This window comes from Coregonus clupeaformis, chromosome 5, assembly GCF_020615455.1.
Source record: "Coregonus clupeaformis isolate EN_2021a chromosome 5, ASM2061545v1, whole genome shotgun sequence".
Classification (NCBI taxonomy): domain Eukaryota; kingdom Metazoa; phylum Chordata; class Actinopteri; order Salmoniformes; family Salmonidae; genus Coregonus; species Coregonus clupeaformis.
Window position 1 is genome coordinate 35479584 of NC_059196.1, and position 25322 is coordinate 35504905.

Consider the following 25322-nt stretch of genomic DNA (forward strand, 5'->3'; position numbering starts at 1 on the left):
TCCTTTCATTGGCAATGATGCGCCAGGCCAGCTAGTTAACATTAGCATACTACATCTAGCTACATGTTGAACTTCCATTCCCTCAGGCCAGAGGCACAATGTATCAATTTATAGTTGTATCAGAATCACCATTATCATCATTGGCCAGTACTGAGAATTAAGTAAAACCACAAGACCAAATACCCATCTCTGTCCATGGCTAATTTAGGAAAGGGATGATTTTAGTTAGCTAGCTAGCCACCGGAGGACAAGGACACAAATATATGCAACAATGAACGTTTTTTTGCTGTAAATTATGTTTGGCTTCTGATGTGATTGGTCTCAAGCCAAATCCAAACTGGCTTCCCTTGACACGTTTTTGTGTGCCAGGACCATTCACAGCTGAGCTCACTCAGTTTAGCACAATGCTGATTGGCTATTATTTTATTTTAAAAATATATCAAGGGAGGTCAAATGCTCGCTGGATTCCCTTGCATTCAATGCTATGGGTTTAGCACAACGCTGATTGGCTATTATTTTATTTTAAAAATATATCAAGGGAGGTCAAATGCTCGCTGGATTCCCTTGCATTCAATGCTATGGGCGGCAACAATGTCATACTCTTTCTGACCAGACAGCATCAGCTAGATAGCCAGGCTATATGAATAAGGGCAGGCAGAAACTTAGAGGTAGCTTACAAAAAATGCCAGCAGACTGACATTTAGCAGCAGACAACTTTATTTAACATTATTAAAAAGTTCCAATAAACCATGTCACATTTAAACAATTGAAGCCTGCTTTGTCCCAACATTTTACAAGAAACAGTAAAAAAAAAAACTGACAGTCATCGGAAGACAAAACTTGTTATTTTTTGATTCACAATTAGATCCAAGATAAGAGCATAAAATAAATGTGGCACTGGCCAGTCCAGAACAGGCAGACAAGTCAGTTCGGTACTGCATATTATATTGATGTCCCCTTCCTCCCCCTCACACCTCTCCTTGATGTGGTGGGTCAAATGTATTCTCGCAAGCCTTCATCTCATCTCAAGCTTGCTCGTTTACAATATGAAATGTCTGTCTGAGGTAAAAGGTGACTGTAGGGGACCCTCTGCTAGTCAGTCCTCAATTAGGATGTCCGCCTCCCTGAATTCATCATAATGTAATCCTCATTCCTCCTACAATGGCCCATTCCCATAGAAAAACAGTGACACACACCCCACTCTCCTCTTCATGTGTAGGCTACTGTGGGGCTTCAAGTGTGTGTAGTGGGCAGGCCCAGCAGACAGGGGGCACTCAGCAGGGTCGGGTGGCTGCTGACGTGCATGGTCCCTGCTGTGGAGTACTTGAGGAAAGTAGCGCGGGTCTCTCTGCTCTGGGCCCGGGCTGCAGCCCCTGCCTGGATGAGCATTATCTTCAGCAGGGTCGTCTCACTGAAGGAGGCAGACAGGAGAAAGAGGTGGCGTCAAAAGACAACAGAAGAAGTACATTACACTTCAAAGTCTGATAGTGAAAATGATTGGGTATCATATGTCAAGTAGATTTGCAATCAGTGTGGAGACAATGATATTTTTTTGGGGGGGACAATCAAGAAAGAGCTTATCCTCACCTGCCTACATGGATACTGGAGGCAACACACCAGGCAGTCTCTCCCTCTGGGGTGGGGGGCTCCTGCAGTACCCTGCGAGCCAGACAGAGGGCAGCACCAGCCAGGTGGGCAGCCAGGAACACCACACACTGTCCCTCCAGCAGAGAGAGCTCCAGCAGGTAACGGGCCATCCACACCACCTGCACGTAGAGACGAGTAAAGGGGATGTTCCAGGTTGTCTTTATTGCGGTTGTGCTGCACATCTCAGAAGATTACTAACATGTTCATGTGGACCTGATAATATGAGCAGCTTGACTAGCAACTAGGTTCAAGGGGTCATTTGGCCAATGTGGTTTCTGTCTGAACATTGAGGGCGCCACTTTCTCCTCCATAGCACTTGCTAAGTGATAATTGACGCTTCCGCATTGTGCGGTTCATTTCTGAAAGTTTCAAATCCCTATGAAGATGTCCAGTGAAGGCAGATATGCAATTTGTTGACATCACAACACGGCACCAACTTGGATACACATTATCCTGAATGCTAAACAATAAAACATATGTTAAATGCACTGCTCTGTCATTTCATAGGGAACTCTCAGAGGCACTCCGATTGTTACATCACCAACATTTAGAGAATAAATAGCCAACATGGTGTCCATTCTAAAACCTGGCCAAACTCTGCTCTGGGTTAAAGTGTTGAGGATTCACCCACCTTGGTGCTGCAGTGGGCGATTGAGGCAGAGAGGAGCAGGAAGTGCAGCGGAGAGCAGTGGGAAAGCTCAAACTTCAGCTCAGTGAGGACCCGGCGCTCCATACGGAGCAGCTGTCTATTGGAGTAGCCATTCTCCATGAGGAAGCACAGCTCAGACACCTGGAGGAGAGAGTGAGGGGGTTGGAGAATGCTAGAGAAAGGCCTGGTCCAAAAACAACCCTGCCCAATGCCCTTCTCCTGTAGCTTCCGCTGTCAGTGTTTGGAGGTCTGGAAGAACCCGACATACAGTGAGGGAAAAAAGTATTTGATCCCCTGCTGATTTTGTACGTTTGCCCACTGACAAAGACATGATCAGTCTATAATTTTAATGGTAGGTTTATTTGAACAGTGAGAGACAGAATAACAACAACAAAAATACAGAAAAATGCATGTCAAAAATGTTATAAATGGATTTGCATTTTAAATGAGGGAAATAAGTATTTGACCCCTCTGCAAAACATGACTTAGCACTTGGTGGCAAAACCCTTGTTGGCAATCAGAGGTCAGACGTTTCTTGTAGTTGGCCACCAGGTTTGCACACATCTCAGGAGGGATTTTGTCCCACTCCTCTTTGCAGATCTTCTCCAAGTCATTAAGGTTTTGAGGCTGACGTTTGGCAACTCAAACCTTCAGCTCCCTCCACAGATTTTCTATGGGATTAAGGTCTGGAGACTGGCTAGGCCACCCAGGACCTTAATGTGCTTCTTCTTGAGCCACTCCTTTGTTGCCTTGGCCGTGTGTTTTGGGTCATTTTCATGCTGGAATACCCATCCACGACCCATTTTCAATGCCCTGGCTGAGGGAAGGAGGTTCTCACCCAAGATTTGAAGGTACATGGCCCCGTCCATCGTCCCTTTGATGCGAAGTTGTCCTGCCCCCTAGCAGAAAAACACCCCCAAAGAATAATGTTTCCACCTCCATGTTTGACAGTGGGGATGGTGTTCTTGGGGTCATGGGCAGCATTCCTCCTCCTCCAAACACGGCGAGTTGAGTTGATGCCAAAGAGCTCGATTTTGGTCTTATCTGACCACAACACTTTCACCCAGTTCTCCTCTGAATCATTCAGATGTTCATTGGCAAACATCAGACGGGCCTGTATATGTGCTTTCTTGAGCAGGGGGACCTTGCGGGCGGTGCAGGATTTCAGTCCTTCACGGCGTAGTGTGTTACCAATTGTTTTCTTGTTGACTATGGTCCCAGCTGCCTTGAGATCATTGACAAGATCCTCCCGTGTAGTTCTGGGCTGATTCCTCACCGTTCTCATGATCATTGCAACTCCACGAGGTGAGATCTTGCATGGAGCCCCAGGCCGAGGGAGATTGACAGTTATTTTGTGATTCTTCCATTTGCGAATAATCGCACCAACTGTTGTCACCTTCTCACTAAGCTGCTTGGCGATGGTCTTGTAGCCCATTCCAGCCTTGTGTAGGTCTACAATCTTGTCCCTGACATCCTTGGAGAGCTCTTTGGTCTTGGCCATGGTGGAGAGTTTGGAATCTGATTGATTGCTTCTGTGGACAGGTGTCTTTTATACAGGTAACACGCTGAGATTAGGAGCACTCCCTTTAAGAGTGTGCCCCTAATCTCAGCTCGTTACCTGTATAAAAAGACACCTGGGAGCCAGAAATATTTCTGATTGAGAGGGGGTCAAATACTTATTTCCCTCATTAAAATGCAAATCAATTTATAACATTTTTGACATGCGTGTTTCTGGATTTTGTTGTTGTTATTCTGTCTCTCACTGTTCAAATAAACCTACCATTAAAATTATAAACTGATCATTTCTTTGTCAGTGGGCAAACATACAAAATCAGCAGGGGATCAAATACTTTTCCCCCCTCACTGTATATCCAACGCTTACTTGATTATGCACACCAAGCTATGCATAATGGCTTCAGTGAGGGAAAACGTTGGTGGAGAACACCATATGTATCTGACCCAGGTCTGATGTAGAATACCTCAGGGAGAAGACACTCTTCTTTCTTGGCAGCCAGGAAGAGACATACCACTCCCAGCAGCTGCAGTTTGGCTGTGTTCACCTTGATCTGGTGTAGACAGCGGTTCAGGAGGTGGACAGACAGGTAGAGGGTCTCCTCTGAGAAATGGAAAACCTCCTGTAAGAGGAAGGAAGGAGTGATGGGGAGCACACAGTGAATTCTACCACATACATTTTGTCTTAGGTAAGCTGAAGGGCACCTGCTTAAAAACTGCTTCACTATGGAGGGTCAAACTGTTGTCAAGTGCACATTTCCTAAATCAGGAAATCCTTTTAGATAAATAGTAGAGGGACTCGAGGGCAACTCACATGGACTTGGATGAGCCAGTCGACCAGAATGGCGCGGGTGGCGTTTGTGAATGGTCTGGGTAGGTCTGCATTGGGGAAGGTGAACCGCAACTGACTTCTCTGGAAAAGAAGACCATGTCAATGAATAACAAAATAACTTCACTAGCTTGGTTTCCATCCAATTGGCGAAAGACTTTCATGCGGATATTCAAACACATTCCCCATCAGTGGTGTTTCCGCCAAACTGACTCGTTGCAGATCAAAATCAGTGCGTGACGTAGTGCACAAAATGTACTTTCTCTGAAGTTCTCATGTACCGAAAACTCTACCGATAGTTTTGTCACAAAAACTGTTGCGTTAAATAGCAATTGTGCCTACTCCGGTCTTGGCACACCATGTCATCGCGTGACTCAAAGTTAATGGTTGCTAAATCAATATCTCGCCGACACAAAAAGATCCCACCATGTTGAACGAACAAATGATCTGTCTGCATTTATAAAATTGTACCAAAACATCCTGTTGCATCACAGCTGTTGTGATTTTATTTAATTATTTTTTATACGGTATGACTCTACGCACATATAAACTGTGGATGGAAACGTGGTTAGTGATTGTAAGCTCCTGAGTGGCGCAGTGGTCTAAGGCACTGCATCGCAGGGCTAACTGTGCCACTAGAGATCCTGGTTCGAATCCAGGCTCTGTTGCAGCCGGCCGCGACCGGGAGACTCATGGGCGGCGCACAATTGGTCCAGCGTTGTCCAGGGTAGGGGAGGGAATGGCCGGCAGGGATGTAGCTCAGTTGGTAGAGCATGGCGTTTGCAACACCAGGGTTGTGGGTTTGATTCCCATGGGGGGCCAGTATAAATAAATAAATAAAAATAAAGGGTATTCACTAACTGTAAGTCGCTCTGGATAAGAGCGTCTGCTAAATGACTAAAATGTATGTAATGTAATGTAAATGTAATTGAAATGTAGAGCGATTCTGGACTAATAATACAAGCCTCCTCCCAATCTTGATCAACTTTCCTAAGTTGCGACAAGAGTGTGAGCTAAAGCCTAGGAATTAACTCTGGGATCTAACAAGACTCCCTGGGTCTGAGTCAAGGTTACTCATTACATGGCTCCACCTCTATTACACCCCCACCTCACCATCATGTCAGAGAAGATGTCCCATGCGTAGCTCCTGTCATAGATAAGCCCCAGCGTCTCCATAGCCAGCTCAGTCTCATGACGCAGCAGGCCAGGCACCAACGCCTGCAGGCTATAGAGACCCTGGAGGCCATGGAGGTAGAGCAGCACAGCCTCTTCCTCCATACAGCCATCTGACCATAGTAGAGAGAGGGTTAACTTAGTACAGACACAAGGCTAACATACAATGATATGCTATATTTGGTACAGAAGTATATTGCAGTGACCTGAATGTGAGGGGCTGTCGTCCTCATGGAAGCCAATGATAATGCCATCGTCTGTCGACACAGGCAGCCTCCAGGCCTGCTCAGACATACACAGCAGGACAATTAAATTAACACAGAGCGTGGCATAGAGGAAGGATAAGATGTCAAAACATAAGGTATTGTTAAGAGTGCATTAATATGGAGACTCCACATACTGTTCTGAGACTTCAATAAAGGATTTGATCTGAAGCGTACTTGAGGCATGAAGACTAGAAAGAGCATTCAACGGTGTGAGAGACACAGCAATGAGTATAGGCACTTGAATGTGGGCCCTCGCAGCTGGGGTCTATTCATTACGCCGATTGTTGCAAAACATTTCTTATACGGAAGCAAACTGAATAGAACCTCACTGAATTTGTCCAATAGAAACTCAAATTTTACTGTTTGGACTAATGACTACACTCCAGAACAGACGGAAGAGGAAATGGAATAGAAGGGAGGTCAGGCTATGGCAGAAGGAGAGAAGTGGCGTACCCATCTGCGCTCTGGCTCAGTCTTCTGGTGGGTCCCCCTGGGCTCTCCCTCCTGGGGCTGCCTGCGCTCTTTGGGCCCACAGGCATTGGCCAAGGCTCTTAAGGGGGCTCGTCTCTCTTCGGCAGCCTGTTTTGGAGGCAGCCAAAAATACATCTTAGTGACAGATCGAAATGTACAGAAATGGTTACCTTGAGGAAAATGGGGGAGGGTCATGCTTTTCAATTTCAGTAAAGTGGAGGGTTTAGTAATTTCTTTATCTAGTCCAGGGGAGGGTCATGTAATTTGTGATTGACGAAATGTCAATATTTCTCAGTGTTTTAGAATGAGTTGCTTATTAGGAGAGATAGAGATATATAGACAACACACACACACACACACACACACACACTGAGGGAAAAAAGTATTTGATCCCCTGCTGATTTTGAACGTTTGCCCACTGACAAAGAAATGATCAGTCTATAATTTTAATGGTAGGTTTATTTGAACAGTGACAGACAGAATAACAACAACAAAAATCCAGAAAAACGCATGTCAAAAATGTTCTAAATTGATTTGCATTTCAATGAGGGAAATAAGTATTTGCCCCCTCTCAATCAGAAAGGTTTCTGGCTCCCAGGTGTCTTTTATACAGGTAACGAGCTGAGATTAGGAGCACACTCTTAAAGGGAGTGCTCCTAATCTCAGCTTGTTACCTGTATAAAAGACACCTGTCCACAAAAGCAATCAATCAATCAGATTCCAAACTCTCCACCATGGCCAAGACCAAAGAGCTCTCCAAGGATGTCAGGGACAAGATTGTAGACCTACACAAGGCTGGAATGGGCTACAAGACCATCGCCAAGCAGCTTGGTGAGAAGGTGACAACAGTTGGTGCGATTATTCGCAAATGGAAGAAACACAAAATAACTGTCAATCTCCCTCGGCCTGGGGCTCCATGCAAGATCTCACCTCGTGGAGTTGCAATGATCATGAGAACGGTGAGGAATCAGCCCAGAACTACACGGGAGGATCTTGTCAATGATCTCAAGGCAGCTGGGACCATAGTCACCAAGAAAACAATTGGTAACACACTACGCCGTGAAGGACTGAAATCCTGCAGCGCCCGCAAGGTCCCCCTGCTCAAGAAAGCACATATACATGCCCGTCTGAAGTTTGCCAATGAACATCTGAATGATTCAGAGAACTGGGTGAAAGTGTTGTGGTCAGATGAGACCAAAATGGAGCTCTTTGGCATCAACTCAACGTGTTTGGAGGAGGAGGAATGCTGCCTATGACCCCCAAGAACACCATCCCCACCATCAAACATGGAGGTGGAAACATTATGCTTTGGGGGTGTTTTTCTGCTAAGGGGACAGGACAACTTCACCGCATCAACGGGGCCATGTACCGTCAAATCTTGGGTGAGAACCCCCTTCCCTCAGCCAGGGCATTGAAAATGGGTCGTGGATGGGTATTCCAGTATGACAATGACCCAAAACACACGGCCAAGGCAACAAATGAGTGGCTCAAGAAGAAGCACATTAAGGTCCTGGAGTGGCCTAGCCAGTCTCCAGACCTTAATCCCATAGAAAACCTGTGGAGGGAGCTGAAGGTTCGAGTTGCCAAACGTCAGCCTCGAAACCTTAATGACTTGGAGAAGATCTGCAAAGAGGAGTGGGACAAAATCCCTCCTGAGATGTAAAAAATTAAGAGACCACTGCAAACTTATCAGTTTCTCTGGTTTTACTATTGATAGGTATGTGTTTGGGTAAAAATAACATTTTTGTTTTATTCTATAAACTACAGACAACATTTCTCCCAAATAAAAATATTGTCATTTAGAGCATTTATTAGCAGAAAATGACAACTGGTCAAAATAGCAAAAATGATGCCGTGTTGTCAGACCTTGAATAAGGCAAAGAAAATAAGTTCATGTTCATTTTTAAACACCACAATAGTAATGTTTTAACTTAGGAAGAGTTCAGAAATCAATATTTGGTGGAATAACCCTGATTTTCAATCACAGCTTTCATGCGTCTTGGCATGCTCTCCACCAGTCTTTCACATTGATGTTGGGTGACTTTATGCCACTCCTGGCGCAAAAATTCAAGCAGCTCAGCTTTGTTTGATGGCTTGTGACCATCCATCTTCCTCTTGATGACATTCCAGAAGTTTTCAATGGGGTTCAGGTCTGGAGATTGGGCTGGCCATGACAGGGTCTTGTCTTGATCTGGTGGTCCTCCATCCACACCTTGATTGACCTGGCTGTGTGGCGTGGCTTGGCGCAATGGCGTGGGGAACAATGTCAGAGCAAAAGGATGCAAGTTTTCTTCCAGGACAACCTTGTACGTGGCTTGATTCATGCGTCCTTCACAAAGACAAATCTGCCCGATTCCAGCCTTGCTGAAGCACCCCCAGATCATCACCGATTCTCCACCAAATTTCACAGTGGGTGCGAGACACTGTGGCTTGTAGGCCTCTCCAGGTCTCCATCTAACCATTAAACGACCAGGTGTTGGACAAAGCTGAAAATTGGACTCATCAGAGAAGATGGCCTTAATCCAGTCCTCTATGGTCCAATCCTTATGGTCTTTTGCAAACCTCAGCCTGGCTCTTCTTTGCTTCTCATTGGTGAAGGTCTTTTTTCTAGCTTTGCATGACTTCAGCCCTGCCCCTAGGAGCCTGTTTTGAACCGTCCTCGCCATTTACTTCACTCCAGCTGCCGTTTGCCATTATTTTTGTAGGTCACTTGATGTCATCCTACGGTTGTTGAGTGACATTCGAATGAGTTGGCAGTCATCCCGGTCAGTAGTCATTTTCGCCCTCTGCCGGTCTGTAGCTTTGTTGTCCCCAACGTCTGCTGCTTGACCTTGTTCTTATGAACCGCAGTCTTTGAAATTATAAGGATGGAAGCAACCTGTGGCCTACTGTATCCCTCTGCCAGTAAAGCCAGATTGACCCCTTCTTTTCCTCACTCAAAACTTTCCTTTTCAAGTCTTTTGGCATGGTCAGTAGTTATTTTTTGATTAATATTACTTTTGAGGTACTATTAACACTGTTTTTGCCATCCAGCTGGTCCTATTGCAAGAGGATAGTGATGACCACAGCAGTGTTTTTTATACTTTTCCTTGTTAAAAATAAGATTTGGTTCATGTGATCACCTAATCAGTACCTAATTCAGTAGAATGAGGTGTGCCTGTGTTGGAATTCAACAGACACTGGAATGGAATTGCTGTCATACATGTAGAGATGCAGATTTAAGAAACATTTGCAGTGGTCTCTTAATTTTTTCCACAGATATATATACACACACACATCATTCTGAAAGTATTCAGACCCCTTGACTTTTTCCACTTTGTCATGTTACAGCCTTATTCTAAAATGGATTCAAATGTTAGCAAATGTATAAAACATTTTGTTTGAAATATCACATTTACATAAGTATTCAGACCCTTTACTCAGTACTTGGTTGAAGCACCTTTGGCAGCGATTACAGCCTTGAGTCTTCTTGGGTATGACGCTACAAGCTTGGCACACCTGTATTTGGGCAGTTTCTCCCATTCTTCTCTGCAGATCCTCTCAAGCGCTGTCAGGTTGGATGGGGAGTGTCGCTGCACAGCTATTTTGAGGTCTCTCCAGAGATGTTCGATCGGGTTCAAGTCCGGGCTCTGGCTGGGCCAATCAAGGACATTAAGAGACTTTTCCTGAAGCCACTCCTGTGTTGTCTCGGCTGTGTGCTTAGGGTCGTTGTCCTGTTGGAAGGTGAACCGTCGCCCCAGTCTGAGGTCCTGAGCAGGTTTTCATCAAGGATCTCTGTACTTTGCTCCGTTCATCTTTCCCTCGATCCTGACTAGTCTCACAGTCCCTTCCGCTGAAAAACATCCCCACAGCATGATGTTGCCATGACCATGCTTCACCGTAGGGATGGTGCCAGGTTTCCTCAAGACGTGACACTTGGCCTTCAGGCCAAAGAGTTCAAACTTGGTTTCATCAGACCAGAAAATCTTGTTTCTCATGGTCTGAGAGTCCTTTAGTTGCCTTTTGGCAAACTCCAAGCGGGCTGTCATGTGCCTTTTACTGAGGAGTGGCTTCCATCTGGCCACTCTACCATAAAGGCCTGATTGGTGGAGTGCTGCAGAGATGGTTGTCCTTCTGGAAGGTTCTCCCATCTCCACAGAGGAACTCTGGAGCTCTAGGAAGTGTCTTGGTGATTCCAAACTTCTTCCATTTAAGAATGATGGAGGCCACTGTGTTCTTGGGGACCTTTAATGCTGCAGACATTTGTTGGTACCCTTCCCCAGATCTGTGCCTCGACAATTCTGTCTCGGAGCTGTACGGACGATTCCTTCGACCTCATGGCTTGGTTTTTGCTCTGCCATGCACGGTCAACCGTGAGACCTTACATAGTCAGGTGTGTGCCTTTCCAAATAATGTCCAATCAATTGAACTTACCACAGGTGGACTCCAATCAAGTTGTAGAAACATCAAGGATGATCAATGGAAACAGGATTCACCTGAGCTCAATTGTGAGTGTCATTGTAAGGGTCTGAATACTTATGTAAATAAGTTTTTTTTTTTTATACATTTGGTAACATTTCTAAAAAACTTTTTTCGCTTTGTCATTATGGGGTACTGTGTGTAGATTGCGGGAAAAAAACAATTAAATCAATTTTAGAATAAGGCTGTAACGTAACAAAATGTGGACAAAGTCAGGGGTCTGAATACTTTCCGAATGCAAAGTGTGTACATACACTACCAGTCAAAAGTTTGGACACACCTACTCATTCAAGGGTTTTTCCTTATTTTTTACATTGTAGAATAATAGTGATGACATCAAAACTATGACATAACACATATGGAATCATGTAGTAACCAAAAAAGTGTTAAACAAATCAAAATAGATTTTATATTTGAGATTCTTCAAATAGCCACCCTTTGCCTTGATGACAGCTTTGCACACTCTTGGCATTCTCTCAATCAGCTTCATGAGGTAGTCACCTGGAATGCATTTCAATTAACAGGTATGCCTTCTTAAAAATTAATTTGTGGATTTTCTTTTCAGACAATCAGTTGTGTTGTGACAAGGTAGGGGGGGGGGGTATACAGAAGATAGCCCTATTTGGTAGAAGACCAAGTCCATAGTATGGCAAGAACAGCTCAAATAAGCAAAGAGAAATAACAGTCCATCATTACTTTAAGACATGAAGGTCAGTCAATACGGAAAATTAAGAACTTTTAACGTTTCTTCAAGTGCAGTCGCAAAAACCATCTATGATGAAACTGGTTCTCATGAGGACCGCCACAGGAAAGGAAGACCCAGAGTTACCTCTGCTGCAAAGGATAAGTTCATTAGAGTTACCAGCCTCAGAAATTGCAGCCCAAATAAATGCTTCAAGTCACAGACACATCAACTGTTCAGAGGGGACTGTGTGAATCAGGCCTTAATGGTCGGATTTCTGCAAAGAAACCACTACTAAAAAGGACACCAATAAGAAGAAGAGACCTGCTTGGGCCACAAAACACGAGCAATGGACATTAGACCAGTGGAAATTTGTCCTTTGGTCTGGAGTCCAAATTTGATATTTTTGGTTCCAACCGTCGTGTCTTTGTGAGATGCGGTGTGGGTGAACGGATGATCTCCGCATGTGTTGTTCCCACTGTAAAGCATGGATGAGGAGGCGTTATGGTGTGGGGGTGCTTTGCTGGTGACACTGTGTGATTTATTTATAATTCAAGGCACACTTAACCAGCATTACTACCACAGCATTCTGCAGCAATACGCCATCCCATCTGGTTTGGGCTTAGTGGGAATATGATTTGTTTTTCAACAGGACAATGACCTAACACACCTCAAGGCTGTGTAAGGGCTATTTTACCAAGAAGGAGAGTGATGGAGTGCTGCATCAGATGACCTGGCCTCCACAATCCCCCGACCTCAACTCAATTGAGATGGTTTGGGATGAGTCAGACGGCAGAGTGAAGGAAAAGCAGCCAACAAGGTTTCTTCCGAAAATAGTTTTGGATTAGGCCTAGTCCCCCAAAAAAATACACCATCTTGTGCGCAGACTAGCCTGTAGCCTTTGTTCTGTTCAGTTTGAGAAGGAGAGCGCGAAGATGAGAAAGCGCACTGGAGGTCAACTTTGATAGCTTGCTACTACTACTAAATTATAATCGATTTTTATTAAAAACAATGTTTCTTGCCCATGATGCATTTATCAGATTTATTGACTTCACAATACGCCTGATTCGAGTAACTTACATTACATCTGATGCATATTGGGATATCATTGTTTCGTTTCTTTGACATTCAGAGGCTGACTTTGCTTGGGAGGTGATCTATTCTGAACAAAAATATAAACGTAACATGTAAAAAGTGTTGGTCCCATTTTTCAAAATCAAAATATCCCAGAAATGTTCTATACGCACAAAAACCTTAGTTCTCTCAAATGTTCTGCACAAATTTGTTTACATCCCTGTTATTGATCATTTCTCCTTTGCCAAGATAATCCATCCACCCGACAGGTGCTGCATATCAAGAAGCTGATTAAACAGCATGATCTTTACACAGGTGCACCTTGTGTTGGGGACAATAAATGGCCACTATAATGTACAGTTTTGTCACACAATACAATGCCACAGATGTCTCAAGTTGAGGGAGCATGCAATTGGCATGTGGACTGCAGGAATGTCCCACAGAGCTGTTGCCAGATAATTGAATGTTCATTTCTCTACCATGAGCCAATGTTGTTTTAGAGAATTTGGCAGTACGTCCAACCGACCTCACAACCGCAGACGTGTAACCACGCCAGCCCAGGGCCTCCATATCCAGCTTCTTCACCTGCGGGACCGTCTGAGACCAGCCACCCAGAGAGCTGATGAAACTGAGGATTATTTCTGTCTGTCATAAAGCCCTTTTGTGGGGAAAAACTCATTCTGATTGGCTGGGCCTGGCTCCCCTGTGCTTATGCCTTCCCAGGCCCACCCATTTGCCTTTAAATAAATGTGTATTTAATGTTCAAGCACTCTTATTGGTTGGTTCAATTCCGATTACAATAAGGCGTGTTATTGGCCCCGCTTGCAGATATGGGGAGATCGCGAACGTCAGGTCTCCCAAGTATGAAAATATGATGCAAGGCATATGTCACGTCCTGAATACTGTATTCCATTTTTATATTTTACAATGTGTACAAGTTCGCTGTACATTCCTGATTCATACATGTGTGGGTATATGGTACCTGTTAGGGATTGAGGGGCTTTCTGGGATGTGCTTTGGTATATAATTGCTGTATATAAATGTGTTAGCTAGCATGCACCGATGTAATGGTCACATAAGCTCACTGCTAACAGTTTTCATGCTACATATTTTACAATCGACAGCCATCAACATCATTAAGCCCTGCAGAACTAACGTGCTGTTTCCTATTTAATCACAGATAATAAATAAACGATCAACTGGGACCACTGGCTGGGGTGATTTCTTTGAACTAAACACAATGCAAGGAGAGTATGATTAACATATGTTACACCCCTGCCCAGTCATGTGAAATCCATAGATTAGGGCCTAATTAATTGATTTCAATTGACTGATTTCCTCATATGAACTGTAACTCAGTAAAATCGTAGAAATTGTTGCATGGTAGTTAATATTTTTGTTCAGTATAATTCTGTCACTATTAATTGATTAATCTATTCACTTTATGTACAATAGAATATGTTTAAACTGTGGGGATCTAGATGTGATGACTAGCTTAGAAAGAATGCATTAATTATTAAACATAAAAGGTTTGTACTGTACTGATATAAATTGTTTCACATAACAAGCTGTGATTCATGTGAGGAACGTTAGGGGGTAGGATGAGATAAGACTTGTATTTCTCACAGACACGAACACTGCCTCTTTGTGATCTGTGAACCGTCCAAGGACGTAGGTACAAGGAGTACAGGGGAACAGTGTCTATGGGTGATGACTCTACAGGTTGTGATGATAACAAACTTATGCCTGGCAACAGTGGAGCGCCAAGGGACTGGGACCAGCCTGTGCGCCAACGATTGGCTGAGTAAGTCTAAACCACGCTCAGTCTCTACTCTGATTGGCCAGCAGGGAGCGGGAACTCTGTCAGAGTATTTTAAGAAGAACTCATAACAATGGCTTAGTTCTCTGAGTGCCCTGCGTGGTATTTCAGTGGACCCGTATATATAGTGGGGGAAAAAAGTATTTAGTCAGCCACCAATTGTGCAAGTTCTCCCACTTAAAAAGATGAGAGAGGCCTGTAATTTTCATCATAGGTACACGTCAACTATGACAGACAAATTGAGAAAAAAAAATCCAGAAAATCACATTGTAGGATTTTTTATGAATTTATTTGCAAATTATGGTGGAAAATAAGTATTTGGTCACCTACAAACAAGAAAGATTTCTGGCTCTCACAGACCTGTAACTTCTTCTTTAAGAGGCTCCTCTGTCCTCCACTCGTTACCTGTATTAATGGCACCTGTTTGAACTTGTTATCAGTATAAAAGACACCTGTCCACAACCTCAAACAGTCACACTCCAAACTCCACTATGGCCAAGACCAAAGAGCTGTCAAAGGACACCAGAAACAAAATTGTAGACCTGCACCAGGCTGGGAAGACTGAATTTGCAATAGGTAAGCAGCTTGGTTTGAAGAAATCAACTGTGGGAGCAATTATTAGGAAATGGAAGACATACAAGACCACTGATAATCTCCCTCGATCTGGGGCTCCACGCAAGATCTCACCCCGTGGGGTCAAAATGATCACAAGAACGGTGAGCAAAAATCCCAGAACCACACGGGGGGAGCTAGTGAATGACCTGCAGAGAGCTGGGACCAAAGTAACAAAGCCTACCATCAGTAACACACTACGCCGCCAGGGACTCAAATCCTGCAGTGCCAAACGTGTCCCCCTGCTTAAGCCAGTACATGTCCAGGCCTGTCTGAAGTTTGCTAGAGTGCATTTGGATGATCCAGAAGAGGATTGGGAGAATGTCATATGGTCAGATGAAACCAAAATAGAACTTTTTGGTAAAAACTCAACTCGTCGTGTTTGGAGGACAAAGAATGCTGAGTTGCATCCAAAGAACACCATACCTACTGTGAAGCATGGGGGTGGGAAACATCATGCTTTGGGGCTGTTTTTCTGCAAAGGGACCAGGACGACTGATCCGTGTAAAGGAAAGAATGAATGGGGCCATGTATCGTGAGATTTTGAGTGAAAACCTCCTTCCATCAGCAAGGGCATTGAAGGTGAAACGTGGCTGGGTCTTTCAGCATGACAATGATCCCAAACACACCGCCCGGGCAACGAAGGAGTGGCTTCGTAAGAAGCATTTCAAGGTCCTGGAGTGGCCTAGCCAGTCTCCAGATCTCAACCCCATAGAAAATCTTTGGAGGGAGTTGAAAGTCTGTGTTGCCCAGCGACAGCCCCAAAACATCACTGCTCTAGAGGAGATCTACATGGAGGAATGGGCCAAAATACAAGCAACAGTATGTGAAAACCTTGTGAAGACTTACAGAAAACGTTTGACCTGTGTCATTGCCAACAAAGGGTATATAACAAAGTATTGAGAAACTTTTGTTATTGACCAAATACTTCTTTTCCACCATAATTTGCAAATAAATTCATTAAAAATCCTACAATGTGATTTTCTGGATTTTTTTTTCTCATTTTGTCTGTCATAGTTGACGTGTACCTATGATGAAAATTACAGGCCTCTCATCTTTTTAAGTGGTAGAACTTGCACAATTGGTGGCTGACTAAATACTTTTTTCCCCCACTGTACGAACTTCATATTTACCATTGAAGTGGTTTGCATTAATTAAAATACTAGTCTATTTTAGAAGACGTGTATTGACCTCTTTTGTTCCTATACCAGATTTGAATTGACGCAACTTAACAATTGGTGACCACCGACTGATCTGGTAGAAGGGACTTCGCTGGGTATTGTTTGGCCCATTGGACATCTCTGTCATTGAACGGTGTGTTTCACAAAATGTCCGGACTACTAAAAACAGGTAAGCAGACACCTATTGTTATATAACTACATTTCTGCACATTGGCTTTATCCAAATTAATTTTGTGAAACGCCTGACTGATGTAAGTGAACTTAATTATGAAACTATTATGAGTAGATAAGCACAATATTGTGACATGCAAACCTTTGGTGAATGTGAGTGTTAAAACCATGGTATTATAGAGTATTGTTCACCGGCACGTACCAGAGGGCTAGGTACGGCTAGGATCGGGAATGATACTGAAATCCCCAGGCTAGGACCACCAGGGGTGGGAATTGGGGGTACAGGGAATTATTGGCTTAAAAGTGTTGCGCTATTGACACGTATCAGAAGGCTAAATACGGCTAGGATCATAAGGGGCACTTACATTTTAGTCGACTCCAGGCTAGGATCACAAGTGGTGAGAACTGGAGGCGTAGGGAATTATTGGTTAAAAGTGTTGCGCTATTGACACGTATCAGAAGGCTAGGATCATAAGGGGCACTTCAATTTTAGATAGTGTTGCACTACTGACACGTATCAAAGGGCTAGATACGGCTAGGATCAGAGGGGCACTTTAAAGTATAGGGTGTCGTATGAATGAGGGAGCAAATGATCCCAGACGAAATAAAAGACTGAATACGGGTTATTAAAATTAATAAACCTGTATACCTTGATAGAAAACTAATTAGGAATTAAAGACGTCTGTGGCTGTCCAAACTGTATAATTTGTGAATAACTGTTGGGTTTGTGGTTGCTTAAACCGTATAACCCGTTAATAACAATTGGGAACATAAAGGTAAAATAATGAATAACTAGTATGACTAAACTGAAACGTTTGAACTGATATAATTGAACTGTAACGGTTGATGTATGACCCTGCAAAATACTGGTTAAATAATTAGACAGAAATAATTTGGTTTATCGTTGAAATATAAATATGCACCGACTTTAACTAATTAGGTGGGAATAATTTGATTTAAATAAATAGACTAACATACTTTAAATAACGGCAGAATATTGGAAACGCTCAAACGAAAAGCAGACAAAGCCTGTTACGACTGGACACAGGAGAGGAGGGGCTGGAGACAGCGAGAGTGTGGCTGTTGGAGTCAGGAAAGACTGGGAGTTGGCTGGGAACACCACGGGGCGATTGTTTGAGAGGTGCCTGTGGGTTTCTGACGATATATACGTATGAACTTGCTCACCCGAACGTAGACGTACATCATGGGTGAGAAAGTAGAGAATATTTACATTTGCATTTTTGGTAATTTGGCAGACGCTCTGGTCGAGAGCGACTTGCAGGAGCAATTGTGGTTGGGTGCCTTGCTCAGGGGCACATCGGCAGATTTTTCGCCTGGTCGGCTCGGAGATTGGAACCGGCGACCTCTCGGTTGTTTGCGCGGCACTATTGGTCACTAAGCTGCCTGCCGCCCCATATGAGTTTAAGGTTGTGCCGTTGATTGATCATGTGATAAGGTTTAATGGGTAATCGGACCATAACTAATGTGGTTATGGAAGTAATGTATAAATAGTGGAGAGCCAATAGGGGGCTCCATTGAGCTATCATGGTTTATTTTGCATTTCAATGGCATAAGGTGAAATCTGTATGTATGAGGGGAATTCGATTATGTATTATTATAGTATTAAGGACACTCCGTAATAAATAAACTGAACCAAACAAGACGTTACTACAGCAATGGAGGATGGTTAATGTTGTTACGTTAGTTTTTAAACCCGATGATAGAGGTAAATGCAGAACGCTGTTAGAGAGTGTTTTATTTTTGCTACTAGGGTGTTTGAGATGAGAGGGCTGGCTAGTCGGGAGTATTGACGTGGCTGGTTGTGCGACATGGAAGTGGTTGTTTGGCGTACTTTGAAAGCATCGCGGAATGTGTGGGGTGACTGGCGATGTATGTAAAAGGTCCCTGGTTCGAACACAGGTAGGGACAGTGGGTAAAGCTTTCACATTGGGGGTATATACCTAGATTACTACGTGGATTGAGAAATGTGAAAGGTTGAATTAGATAGCTTAAGTAGAAGTATTCTAGAAAGGTCTATGAAAATATGTTACAAGGTCCCCGCGCCTTCCCCGTAGTTCAAAAATGATAGGGATATGAATTAAATGTGTGCTGGTAAAGTATTTGTTTTATTAATTAGGGCCTAATCAGAGAGAACAGTTAAAGAAATTGAATAGCGAACTGAAATGGCGATAGAGCTGTGAAAATTGAGTTGAGGACAAAGGAGAGTAATTTATGGCTCTGGTTAGCGGGAGAAAACAATTTTTATAGAGACAGTCAAGCGAGTTGGGTTGAGCTGTGGGATTTCAAGTGGAGGTCTGAATGCTTGACTGGAAGGCAGTGCTTTGATACATTCTAATTGTTATTACTTTATTCGATAGGTTGCTTAACACCAGTGGTGTATACAAATAAGTTGGTAAATTGTAGAACGATAATTTATTTTCATTACGGGGACCAGGGGATGCAAGTGGCTTTGGCTGTTGTGCTGGGGGAATAGCGCTAGCCTGTGTGGGTTCTGGATTTGTTAAATAAACAAACTTATATTTTAAACTATAGTAATGCAATAGGCTACAATTATAACATTATCAGAAAAAGGTACAATTTAATGTGAAATAGTTATTACAATTATTATGAATAGTTATTACATTTATCATTGATCCAGTAATGATAGAAGGATAATAGAGGAAAGGCAAGGGATTAAATCTAATTTAGGGAAAGAAGAAGAGTATGAAGATATATTAGGGAGAAAATTATGTTTTACCTTACACCCTAATATAGACATTGCATTACTTTTGATGTAACCGTGATTGTATTGGCTAAAAAGTGAAGTATGACATTTACAGGGGGGACAGGAACAATAGAAGGGGAGACAGATTTTCCTAGGGGGTTGATCAAATAATTGATAATGGATCATTTGAGATGAGATCACATGTAGCAGAGTTAGGGTAATCAATTAAATAATCATTGTATACTCCAGGGATTTTGAGTGGTTTTATGGATTAGTTATGAGGAATTAGATTGATACAAACAATTATTGATGGATTAGGACTGGGGATATCTGTATCATGTTTTGTGTGTACTACCATCTTTAGATTATAACCAGGAGAAAGATTAGCTCATCTCATTGGAATGTTGCCCAGGGCTAGGGGGAGCAGTAGTGAAGTTAGGCAGTATTTAGGTCATAAAAGTGAGCTACCAAATCAAGTGAGGCCTGGCTATTTGTGGTTGTTTTTCAAATTGGGTTTTTCAAACAAAAAACAACACACCTAGTATGATGTTTATAAAGCCTTGTTGTTTCAATTTTGGGGGGTTTTCAGCAGGTCAAGGGTGATAGGTCTTAGAGGAGCACGCACAGTGAATTTTATGGAGTTTTTCGGTTTTGGCTGAGTTTGGGGTATATATGATTTCTTATGAGAATGAATGTCATGAGGACTTAATGAACACTTGGGATAACTAACATTAATGAAATATTTAGAATAATGGTAATGTTTAGTATACTATGGGATGGAACAGTTCGTTGAATGATTTCAATGGCCTCTGAACTCTGTTTTAACTTTCTGGTGTTAATTAATCATCCACACTAGTAAATTCTAAAGACATGAGAGGAGGACTTTAAGATAATTTATTTTACTAAGTTGAGGGTAATTTATAATACTGTGAAAAAGATTATAATTTGGTAATAATATATATGATTTGAATCATAAAATAACAGAAGAGAGAGTGGAGGGATGGCAATTGGATAATGAATTACCAATATTCCCTAAGTGATTGTTTAGGTAGGTGGTAATATTGACACATGGGCAAATCATGTGTCAAAAGAGATGGTAGGATTAAATAATAAATTATACGAAGGAGAGGACAAAATACAACAAAAAAAAAAGAAAAAAAGAATAGAAATTGAGAGCTGAACATGTATGTGTGAAGATAGTTTATTAACCACACCTGTATGTCAGAGGTTTTGGGGAATATGTCAATCTCCATACACAGTTTAAGGACAGGTGTAGTATTGTGAAAGTAGGGAATGACCAGAAATGGCAGTGCGACCCATATAAGGGTAGGTACTGTCTGAAAGTGAATTACACTAAAACAGGTTACAGACCTGACAAGTGAGATATCCTCTTCAACTGGGGCACCCTATAGAGTAAACCTCTCTGAGGGAGGTAGTGAGACCGGGGCTGTGGTGAAGATAGTGCAAACTATAGACCTGAAGGAAGTAGTACAGGTGGAGACGGGTTATAGAGATCCTAACCTGTGGTTGGAATGGATTCAGTATACGGCAAGAACTATGTCTAAAGAGGACTGTTATGCCTGTGGGAGAGCCAAACCAAGGTTAACAACTCGTCAGATTTATCCTCCATGATTAAATTGTTCAAGCCACCTGGGAATGTGGTGAAGGAGTCTTGTAGTAACTTGCACTATCTGTATCCCCCGATAACAAAGTCACCCCGACCTAGGTTGCCTCCGTTTGAAGTCTCAGGGGATTCTTATTAATTGTTTTTCTAGGACTAATAAGATAGGATACAGGGTAGGGCATCTTAGCTCCTGCTCCCACACAGAGAATGTCACAACTAAAGAGACCATGACTAATCTATCCTCTTTGTTGCAGCCAGAGGATTTTAGGAACCAAAACCAGGCCCGTGCTGACTTCTGATGGTTGTGTGGTGATAACAGATTGTGAACTCACCTACATACGCAAACAATCAAACGTGACAGACTGGTGAGTTGTCACGTAGAAATTGGGACCTCCTCCCGGGATCCTTTGATGAAAGGATATATATTGATGGGATAGGAGTACCTCGAGGGGTTCCAGAACAATTCAAAGCTAGGAATCAGATCGCAGCTGGGTTTGAATCAAGTATTTTCTGGTGGTCAACAATTAATAAAAATGTAGATTGGATAAATTATATTTACTATAACCAGCAAAGATTTATAAACCACACTCGTGATGCAATAAAGGGATTGGCTGAGCAGACAGCGGCAACTAGCTTAATGGCATGGCAGAATAGAATAGCTTTAGATATGCTTTTGGCTGAGCGGGGCGGAGTTTGTGTTCTGTTTGGATCAATGTGCTGTACTTTCATCTCCAACAATTCAGCACCGGACGGGTCCGTGACCAAAGCGCTTCAGAGACTCACCACGCTGGCGAACGAACTGGCTGAGAACTCTGGTATTGATAGCTCCCTAAACGGTTGGTTTGATAACATATTTGGTAAATGGAAAACTATTGTTGTAACTATTCTGGGTGAAGTTTACATTTACATTTTAGTCATTTAGCAGACGCTCTTATCCAGAGCGACTTACAGTTAGTGAGTGCATACATTTTTTTATTTTTTTATACTGGAATCGAACCCACAACCCTAGCATTACAAATGCCATGCTCTACCAACTGAGCTACATCCCTGCCAGCCATTCCCTCCCCTACCCTGGACGACGCTGGGCCAATTGTGCGCCGCCCCATGGGTCTCCCGGTCGCGGCCGGCTACGACAGAGCCTTAAGTTAAGAAGTTATAGCTTCTATGGGTATACTTGTTCTTTGTGGATGTTGTCTTATTCCCTGTGTCCGAGGGTTGGTGAGAATGGAGAAGGCGGTTTCCCAACAGATGGTGAGATACGGCCCAATCCCGGACTCCGACCTAAGGAATGAAGGATATGACCTACCAGGCTTGGTGGAGTGACACCCTAGAGGGTGTCTAAAGGGGGCCAAAATTTACTTCCCTGTTTGTGTTTTATTAATATTGTGTTTTGTGTTCTATTAATCCTGTGTTTTATGCTTTATTAATCAAGTTAACCATTGTGAATGTTTGTCTTTCCTTATGTGAAGGTTTGAAGTTCCTGGGTGGCTGGTAGCCAACCTAGTACAAGTTAGGTGTAGATGGAAGGACTGAAGGCCTTTTTATTATCATTATTGCCTATTAATAAAAGTGTGATTATTTTTGTTTGTATTGTATTTTAATGAGTGACACCCTGTGTTTTCTTATTTTGGGTTCACACCCAGTGGGTGTGAAAAGGGGGATTTAGATGTGATGACTAGCTTAGAAAGAATTCATTAATTATTAAACATAAAAGGTTTGTACTGTACTGATATAAATTGTTTCACATAACAAGCTGTGATTCATGTGAGGAACGTTAGGGGGTAGGATGAGATAAGACTTGTATTTCTCACAGACACGAACACTGCCTCTTTGTGATCTGTGAACCGTCCAAGGACGTAGGTACAAGGAGTACAGGGGAACAGTGTCTATGGGTGATGACTCTACAGGTTGTGATGATAACAAACTTATGCCTGGCAACAGTGGAGAGCCAAGGGGACTGGGACCAGCCTGTGCGCCAACGATTGGCTGAGTAAGTCTAAACCACGCTCAGTCTCTACTCTGATTGGCCAGCAGGGAGCGGGAACTCTCTCTGTCAGAGTATTTTAAGAAGAACTCATAACAATGGCTTAGTTCTCTGAGTGCCCTGCGTGGTATTTCAGTGGACCCGTATATACGAACATTATATTTACCATTGAAGTGGTTTGCATTAATTAAAATACTAGTCTATTTTAGAATAAGTGTATTGACCTCTTTTGTTCCTATACCAGATTTGAATTGACGCAACTTAACAAAACCCAGACAGGTTTTAGGGAAACACGTGTGACCTTCTCTCGTTGGGTTATGTCATGGAAGAAGAGTAGCCAGCAGTTAAAGCTTACATTTGTCTGCGTCGGTAGGCGTACTCTGCCTGGGGTGGCAAGGTAGGCATAACGTTTTTAAGTATCTCTGTCCATTATTAGCCTGTAATTTAGGTAATTTGTGTGGGATAAAAAAAATAATCCGCTAATATGTAAAAAGTACGTAGAATTGCATGAAATGTTTATAAAAGGCTTTATTTTTATTTTTATATAATAGGCACACCAAAACAGCCAAATACTCCATCTAAACGTGAACCAATTTTCAATTGCGGTTCTAGAAACATAAATTCCTCTACTTTTATATCACATCAAAATTATTTTACAAATGCAAAATAAACTCTTACTGTACACAGTTGCAGCCAACAGTATTTTTTAGTTGTGGCGTCCGTCATCCGTTTACACAGGTGTTCGGATATGCAGATACTGTAGCTAATTAACACAAGGTAGTCACCTCAGTCTTCCGTCTGTTTTCCACCAACAAGCGCTGTGACATGGAAATATGGCCATGTAGAAACCATAACCCTATATAGGTGTGTATCAATTTAACCTTTTGTTTTTAGAAAAGTATTTATTGCGGATATGAAAGGTATTTATGTTTCATAAACCGTACCACAAGCAATGTGTGTTAGGGTGTTCACACTTGGTCCCTTTCAGCCAATCTTTGTACTCAGTGCGGTTCGCTTAAGTGTATGTTCAGTGTGAACACTACAAAAGGAACTCAGACCGCTCAAAAGAGCCCCCGTAGCCAACCGAACTGAGACCATCTCGAAAGGTGGTCTGAGTTTGGTTCGCTTGAATTTCTCGGTCCGGTTCCCTTTTTTAGGGCAATGTGCACACAAAGCTTCCCAGGTGCGCTTGTCATTATTCCTGCACCACACATGAGTGATTGTACAAAACGTTTGTAGTAAAGATGATTTGTTTGCAGTATTTGATCTATAGGCCAAGACAGCGTCATAATCTGATTATTCGATTGTGGCGTTTGAATAGTGTGAGAAGACAACATAGTTGGTGAGAATCACAACATATGGTACAAAATCAATTATAGCACTTAAAGGGGCAGTAGCCTGCATTGGGTGTAGAATTTTCATTAAAGCATTATTTAATCTGCAGTTGTTATTCTGCTATTTATTCTGTAACCAATAATATTTACAAGTTAATAGTAGCTTCTGATTAAAATGGTTATGTCTTATCTTTTAACTAAATGCAATCTATTAGCTTCCTAAATGTAATTAGGTAGGCTATATACAGCTGTTCAATAACACGTTCTGATGGAATGGCTTGTCCTGCACTTAGTAAAAACCCGGAGTGCATTGAGTGAATGTTGGAAAAAGATCTTGGTTCGTTTCTAAACATAGCAATGTGAATGCAAAGAGGACTGAGGCATAAAAAAAAGGTAATGTGAACTGGCAAAAGAGTTGAGTCCTAATTCAAAGGCAGTACAAAAAAACGAGTTATTTAGCCTTTTCATGTTTTTTTTTTACCTTCACATTTACATTTTAGTCATTTAGCAGACGCTCTTATCCTGAGCGACTTACAGTTAGTGAGTGCATACATTTTTCATACAGGCTCCCCGTGGGAAACGAACCCACAACCCTGGCGTTGCAAGCGCCATGATCTACCAACTGAGCTACAGAAGGCCAGAATTCACTAAAAAGGTCTGAGATCGGTTATTTTAAAAGACGACTATATGTGAAAACACGCTTAACAAATCTCCCCCGTACAGAAGATGCCTTCGTCCAATGACATCTGTAATGTAATGGAACTGAGCGTCATGATCAAGGGCTACACATTTTCTATGAAACCATTCCCACCCAAACCCAGAAAGTTCATATTCAGTTGTTTTACTTGGGAAGGAATAAACAAACGCGCAGGTGTGGATCACCTGTGCTGCGCGCATTTAAATGTTTGGACACATTATGGGACGTCGAATATACAAAACTTTACGCATTCTATTTCAACTTCAAACTCACCTTCTTGTGCAAGTCCAGCAGTGGCATGGAATCGCAGAATCCGGTCTTGGCCATGATGTTTTGATCCGGAAACAGCAAATTCACTTAAGAGGCCCTGCAGCTACTTGAAACCACGAGGGGCGGCAGATGAGACCGGAGAGA

General features: G+C 42.6%; 1 protein-coding gene across 2 annotated transcripts; it reads right to left on the bottom strand.

Moving 5' to 3' along the window:
- Window positions 1-669: 669 nt before the first annotated feature.
- LOC121567207 (cyclin P) lies at window positions 670-25322 on the bottom strand. Of its 2 annotated transcripts, none has more exons than XM_041877137.1 (9): window positions 25182-25322; window positions 6530-6655; window positions 6017-6092; window positions 5751-5923; window positions 4623-4721; window positions 4357-4431; window positions 2279-2437; window positions 1588-1766; window positions 670-1411 (listed from the first exon to the last, which is right to left on the bottom strand). In XM_041877137.1, the coding sequence occupies exons 1-9, from the start codon at window positions 25233-25235 to the stop codon at window positions 1234-1236; spliced, it is 1119 nt and encodes a 372-aa protein (XP_041733071.1). In that variant the 5' UTR covers window positions 25236-25322; the 3' UTR covers window positions 670-1233. The 2 variants fall into 2 exon arrangements, with proteins under 2 accessions (XP_041733071.1, XP_041733070.1); XM_041877136.1 differs by having other exon boundaries at window positions 4276-4431.